Source organism: Acanthochromis polyacanthus, chromosome 6 (assembly GCF_021347895.1).
Source record: "Acanthochromis polyacanthus isolate Apoly-LR-REF ecotype Palm Island chromosome 6, KAUST_Apoly_ChrSc, whole genome shotgun sequence".
Taxonomy (NCBI): domain Eukaryota; kingdom Metazoa; phylum Chordata; class Actinopteri; family Pomacentridae; genus Acanthochromis; species Acanthochromis polyacanthus.
This window is the reverse complement of record NC_067118.1, coordinates 42,161,687-42,167,835: the sequence shown is the minus strand read 5'-3', so window position 1 is coordinate 42,167,835 and position 6,149 is coordinate 42,161,687. Positions and strand designations below refer to the sequence as shown.

At 45.4% G+C, this 6,149-nt stretch overlaps 1 protein-coding gene across 4 annotated transcripts; it reads left to right on the top strand.

The window, feature by feature from the left end:
* Nucleotides 1–1,302: 1,302 nt before the first annotated feature.
* On the top strand, nucleotides 1,303–6,149 carry ybx1 (Y box binding protein 1). Of its 4 annotated transcripts, none has more exons than XM_022198797.2 (8): nucleotides 1,303–1,570; nucleotides 3,344–3,407; nucleotides 3,675–3,708; nucleotides 3,789–3,878; nucleotides 4,004–4,348; nucleotides 4,672–4,757; nucleotides 5,122–5,408; nucleotides 5,805–6,149. In XM_022198797.2, exons 1-7 carry the CDS (start codon nucleotides 1,462–1,464, stop codon nucleotides 5,360–5,362), a joined length of 969 nt encoding a protein of 322 aa, XP_022054489.1. In that variant the 5' UTR covers nucleotides 1,303–1,461; the 3' UTR covers nucleotides 5,363–5,408; nucleotides 5,805–6,149. The 4 variants fall into 4 exon arrangements, with proteins under 4 accessions (XP_022054489.1, XP_022054488.1, XP_022054491.1 ...); XM_022198796.2 differs by having other exon boundaries at nucleotides 4,672–4,769; XM_022198799.2 differs by having other exon boundaries at nucleotides 1,304–1,570; nucleotides 4,004–4,285.

The window sequence follows — 6,149 nt, the reverse complement described above, 5'->3', positions numbered from 1 at the left end:
AAACCCATCTTTGTGTGTGGGAGAACGGAGCTTGGCCATTAACAGCAGAGCTCTTCACACATCGGCCAGCGCTCATAAACAGTGCCAGTGGAGCATTAACATGACAATGGATGGGGGGCTGCGGTGGGGTTGTCTGGGTCTGTCTGCCCAGCTCTAGTGGAAGTTTTCTGGATTCACACAGGACGGTGGCTGCCTGGAGAGGGAAAGTGCACTTATTTTACCGGAATTCACTGTCACTGATTTAGCTTTTGTTTTGAGGGTACAGAAAGCATTTTAAAATATCCCCCCTGAGAATCAAATAATCTCAGAATACAGTCAAACATCATAGTTGGAAATTGTTGAATTTCCCTTGAGATATCTATCCATCCATCTATCTATCTATAGGAATGTTTATTCCTCATGGTTGTCCTGAAATAACCTTCATCCCAGAAACTCAACAAAAGGCTGGGAATAAAAATAAATTGCCGCAATAACACTTTGGTTCCTTCTTAACATTTTTAGTGATATAAAATCAGGGATCAGGACTGTTGTGTTTACATCTTATGCCAAAATCTTCCACGGAAAAAGGAAAAACAACTGGAACAAGGCAGTGAAATTGACAAATATGACATTTACATCATGTCCTTTAAATAAATGATCAAGTCTCTCCTCATGATCGTCTTTATTTAGGTCAATTATCCTTCAATAAATTTCCACAGCAGTGAACTCACTGCAGATGGGGCTCATAGCACAGTGGGTGTCTATAGGAAAGCAATCAGATTGTATATATATTTCGAGGCATTAGAACAAACAGAAAACACATTTTTAAAAATGTAGTTTTGTTTTCAGTGGGTCAGCATCACCGGATTTCTTAGTAATACCTGGTCAACAGAATAATAAATTGAAGCAAGAAAGCACGAATTTTACATAATCTCAATGTCTCGCCGCGTCTTTTCAGAGATATTTCTATTCAAGCTTATGTAAAAATGGCATACTAATAATTCTAGGTGTCCTTTGTGAACTCATTTGTGCATTGTTTTTATACATCTGTCCATGTACTAAAATGACCCCGGTAAGTAGACACTCCGTTCCAAAAGTGTCACAGTTATCTGTCTGATTTGTCTGGCTTTGACATCAATGGTGGGCGGTGACAGTGTACAGGTACAGTGTCTTTTTAGCCAATCATTTTATCAAACGCTTCCCTCTAACGAAATCGACAGCTGTCTCAGCCAATTGGAACGCGTCTTGCTTTCAGTTACGCGTTCTAGCCAATCGAAAGGCTCGCTGGGCGGGCCGCCGACCGGGAACATTCCCCGGCACAGTTTCTCATTCTGCCCAGTTCGATCGGCAACGGGAGCGGAAAGAGGAAAGCAGAGAGCCCGAAGGCAGTAGCCCCCACCACCGCCGGCCCAGGTTACCATCTAGCACCGGGAAACATAGCAGAGAGCCGCCGCCGGCAGAAGCCATTACCAACCAGTAACCATGAGCAGCGAGGCCGAGACACAACAACAACCGCCGCAGCCTGCTGCCGATGCGGAGAGCCCATCCAGCCCGGCAGCCGCAGCTTCCGCGGGGGATAAGAAGGTCATCGGTAAGACTGCCTGCCGGAGCTAGTTAGGCTAACTAGTTAGCTAGCGTGGTGGTTTGTAGCAGCGGAGAGGCGATGCGCAAAAGTGGCGGTTGCTAACATTACGGAGTCGATTTACCGTTGAACAAAACCTCAATCCGACACGGCTAATAACGAACCCAACGGTAACATATCTATAACTGACAAATTATCAAATTAAACCTCACATTTCTGTCCGTTTTGGATCGCTTGTGGGATGTCTGGCGTTTGACCTAAATAAGATACTGTCGATGGGAAGTTTTCCGCTAAGCAAAGTAAAAATGAATTTGCTTTTGCTGTCAGTTAGCGACACGTTAGTCGTAACGTTAATTTTAGCTGATTAAAAGTGTCCGTTGTAAGATCGAACCGTTTGATCGGTCCTTCACTGTTTTTTCTGTGCTTCGTATCAGTTGATTAAATTCTAGATAATGTATTGCTTTCTAAAGAGAACGTGAGAGCTGATTAATCGTGTGATTTTAGTCCGTTAATCACATATTTCCTCCGCGGAGTACCGTGATACCGGCAGCCCGTCACATGGAGGATCGGTGAAGTTGTTTCTACCCGTTACCGGGACGTGTGCCGAAACGCCGACGCCAGTTTGCCGTTGAGACCGCACGACCGAGCAGTTACCGTTGAGGCATTGTGAAACCAACGTTAGTTTTAATTTTCCCAACTGACATTCGAGCATCGCTGCGGAACATGAAGTTATTTTACAGCTATAGCTCGTTACGTCCAACGCAGGCTAACGTTAGCTGCCTGCCGTGCCGTCCCTTTGTTCACGCCAAAGAGCCTGGTTCCCTGTCGAAATATTTATTTAACGTAAAACAGTCGAAATATATAGAGACTTCTGTTTATTGCGGTCGGTTGGGTGGTTATATTAATGCTGTGTTTCAAATACACGAGAGCGGAGTTGTCCGCGGTCGTGTAATTTCGGTCGAATTTCTGGGCCTAGCAGTTAGGCTAACGGAGCTACATTAGCCTAGCATGCTAACTTTAGCTATTTACATGGCTGAAGGGGCCAGCCAAAATGTCCGCCGTGCGATTCCACTGATTTCTCTCGCAATTTGGTGGTAGGTTCACAGAAGAGTATTACAACAACCGCCTAGACTCTAAATTTGGGGGGGAAACGTTTGGTCACAATAGGTGCTATCTGTCGTGTTCAGTTGGATTTCGCTTCCTGGCTCTAATCCAACCACATGGTTCAGATCCACTTAGCTACATTGCTATGCTAAAGAGCCAGCTGAGCTCACCGCGGCTTGCTAACGTATCCGGGCGCGACTCTACCACGTGTGACCGCTCATGTCCTGTGCAGCAGTGCGTCCTAAAATGGGGCAGTAGGTCTGTTGTAGTTGAACTTTGATACGTTAGCTACTACAGCCGTTACGTTGGTATTGCATCTGCATTTGACATGCTGTACTGTAACTGCATATGTCAGAGGCACAGATAGTGAGGAAATGTATGAGAAGTAGTGCGGTCTGTCTGTGCCGGCTCATAATGGATCACACCAAGTGCAGCTGACACAAGGCACTCCTAAGCATCAGGGTCTATAATAAGGGTGACAGTTGGTAGTTAAATATAACTCCCACATTATCTGTGGCTGGTTTTTCATCATCTGTTCTCATTTGATTCCTTTTCTGTTTGTCATCAGTTGAGCTCAGAAGCATTTTTAGAGCTCAGAATCACTGTATGTGGTCTTAGTCATGCCACAAGTTTAAACTCATTTAATGATTTCATTTATTTAATTGATTCTCATTGCAGCAACAAAAGTCTTGGGTACAGTCAAATGGTTCAACGTCAGGAATGGATATGGTTTCATCAATAGGTGAGTGGACCCTTGCCCCAGCGCTGCTTCCTAAACACCCTGATATCAGCTGCGTGTTAAAGAACATTCCCAATCCTATTATGGCTATGATATGCTTACAAAGCCGACCAGATCGTTTATCTGCTGGTCTCCACACTGTTCAATTCTTAATTAATCCGTACACTTACTGGCCTCGTTACAATCTGTCTGCAGAGATGTGGTTGCATTTTGTGGCTCAGCAGAATTCTAACTGCGAGCTTTTTTCTTCCTTTTTTTTTTTTTTTTTAGGAATGATACAAAAGAGGACGTTTTTGTACACCAGGTAAGCTGCTGCTCGTGGTACTTTCAGTTTAATGAATCTGTTAGTAAAAATGAATAACACAGAACTATTTGTGATTTCAGACAGCCATCAAAAAGAACAACCCGAGGAAATACCTTCGCAGTGTTGGAGATGGAGAGACTGTGGAGTTTGATGTAGTTGAGGGGGAGAAGGTAAATATTTCACTTTTTTATGTCAGTTTTAGAACTACGGCTGCCTTTCTGATTTTATTCTACAACTTTTGAACTTTCGTTCTCATTAATCTGACTAAATATGTTTCTTTAAAATGTCCCCACAGGGAGCAGAGGCAGCAAATGTCACCGGCCCAGGAGGTGTCGCAGTCCAAGGCAGTAAGTACGCCGCTGACAGGAACCGTTACAGGCGCTACCCACGAAGGAGGGGCCCTCCCCGTGGAGGAGACTATCCAGAGAACTACCAGAGTGACGGAGAGGGTGAGCCAAGCAGCGGAGGACGCGACAAAGGCAGCAGAGATGGGGGAGACAGCGCCCCTGAAGGAGACTCCCAGCAGCAGCAGCGGAGACCCGCTTACCCTGGCAGACGGCGCTACCCGCCATACTTTGTACGTAGACGCTACGGCCGCCGGCCCCCGTACACCAACGCACCACGCGGAGAGATGGCAGAGGTACGCTGTCACAGGGCTACTATCCTGAAACAGACACCGAGCTGTCCCCGACATGTTGTAGTCAACTCTTAACCCTCTCCTTTCCGACACTCACGTGGTTGTGATCAATAAATCTTGGTGTATCGGGGGTCTTGGCAATATTTTGCAATTTGACCCAAATAGGCCCCTAAAATCAACTACGTAGAACCGCCTGATGGTGGGCTTCTACTGCCAGAACACATCTAATATCTGAGCTCACCATTTGCGTGTACTAAGGAACAAATGACCTGAGGTTGGTCAAAAAAAATTCTGTGTCAGTTGTTCTTTGATCTGTTTGCTTTCAGGGAGGTGAGGGTGACGAGAACCAGGGTGGTCCAGACCAGGGCAACAAACCAGTGAGGCAGAACTACTACAGAGGCTTCCGACCAAGGTTCAGACCAAGGTTTGCATGTTGGCTTCATTGATGCAGGGCTGCAGTATTGGGAGAGTAAAGCTTTGTGCTGTCTGGATCCTGACTTTGCATCCACTCACTGAAAATTGACTCTCAAAATGAACCTTTTTTAAATGATGAAAGCCACTCGTTTGGTCCGAGAAACTCCCCTTTTATTGCAGCCTAACCTCAAACTCCAGCTGTGCATCCAAATTATGTACATTTTATTTTGCATCAGTGATGTGACTTCATACCTGCATCTTGTCTCTGATTGGTTTATTCTCTGCATGATGTTTCTACTTCATGATTACGAGTGCGGTCACTGTTTGCTTACAGCTTCTTCCTTTTCATCTTTCATCTTCAGAGGTCCACCCCGTCCCAGACCGGTGCGGGATGGCGAGGAGGACAAGGAGAATCAGGGCGGCGAAGGTGGTCAGAATCAACAGCCCCGCCAGCGGCGCTACCGCCGCAACTTCAACTACCGCCGCAGACGCCAAACTACTGGTGGCAAGCCCGGCCAGGAAACCAAGGAGGCCAAGACAGGAGGTGACCCATCTGCAGAGAAAACGTCCGCTCCCGAGGCCCAGCAGGGTGGGGCTGAGTAGGAAACAACCTGCCCACCGGCACCTACCATCTTTTACCATCGTCCGGGTGAGTCTGGGGCCTCACAGTGACTAACCTGTCTGCACTTTGATTATTCCTGTTTGCTTTAGTCAGTGTCTTGTTCAGATTCAACATTTGGGGCTGATGGTGCATGCTGGGAAACAGTAGATGTGAGTGTGTGGTTGCCTAGCCTCGTCATTTCCACTTCTTTAGCTCTTTAGATGATAATCCAAAGGATGAGATAATAGTGGATTAAATAAGCTGCCTAGCAACATAGAGGCCTCTTCTATCGCCTGGCCTCCATATGAGCAGCAGCTTGGGATCGTTTTTCTGCAATCTGCCCATGATTTTAAGGCACCTGATCATGGAGGATGCTAAATGTTTGACAGAAATGCAGGCCTAAGGCGAACAATGGACTAATCTGCTCATTTTCCTCTTTTCCAGTTTTTTTGTCAACAAGAAGAAACATCAAACAAGATCTGAGCAATAAAGATTTGACTTGACGATCGTCACAAGCTTGCACCATGCATTTGACCAGATTACCACCGATTGCCTGCAGAATCTATGCAGACCTGTTTTTTTTCCATTATTTTTATGTGACAGCTACAAAACGTTTTGGGGAAACAGCAACTGTTTTTCTAAATCTGTCCTAAGTTTTTACACCAAATGGTTTTTAAAGATAAAAAGGAATTTGATATCTGGTCAGTTTGACATTTTTAAATAACTTTTTATGTATTCAAACATTTTAACAAAACGCAAGCTCAAATAAAAGTTCAGAAACCAGGAAAA

What these genes read in the sequence shown, in the direction of transcription:
- ybx1 (XM_022198796.2), top strand. Translation starts at nt 1,462, where the DNA reads ATGAGCAGCGAGGCCGAGACACAACAACAACCGCCGCAGCCTGCTGCC. An exon ending in GGGGGATAAGAAGGTCATCG is followed by an intron (nt 1,571 to 3,343) that starts GTAAGACTGCCT and finishes TTCTCATTGCAG; the next exon opens with CAACAAAAGTCTTGGGTACA. An exon ending in CACGCGGAGAGATGGCAGAG is followed by an intron (nt 4,349 to 4,671) that starts GTACGCTGTCAC and finishes GTTTGCTTTCAG; the next exon opens with GGAGGTGAGGGTGACGAGAA.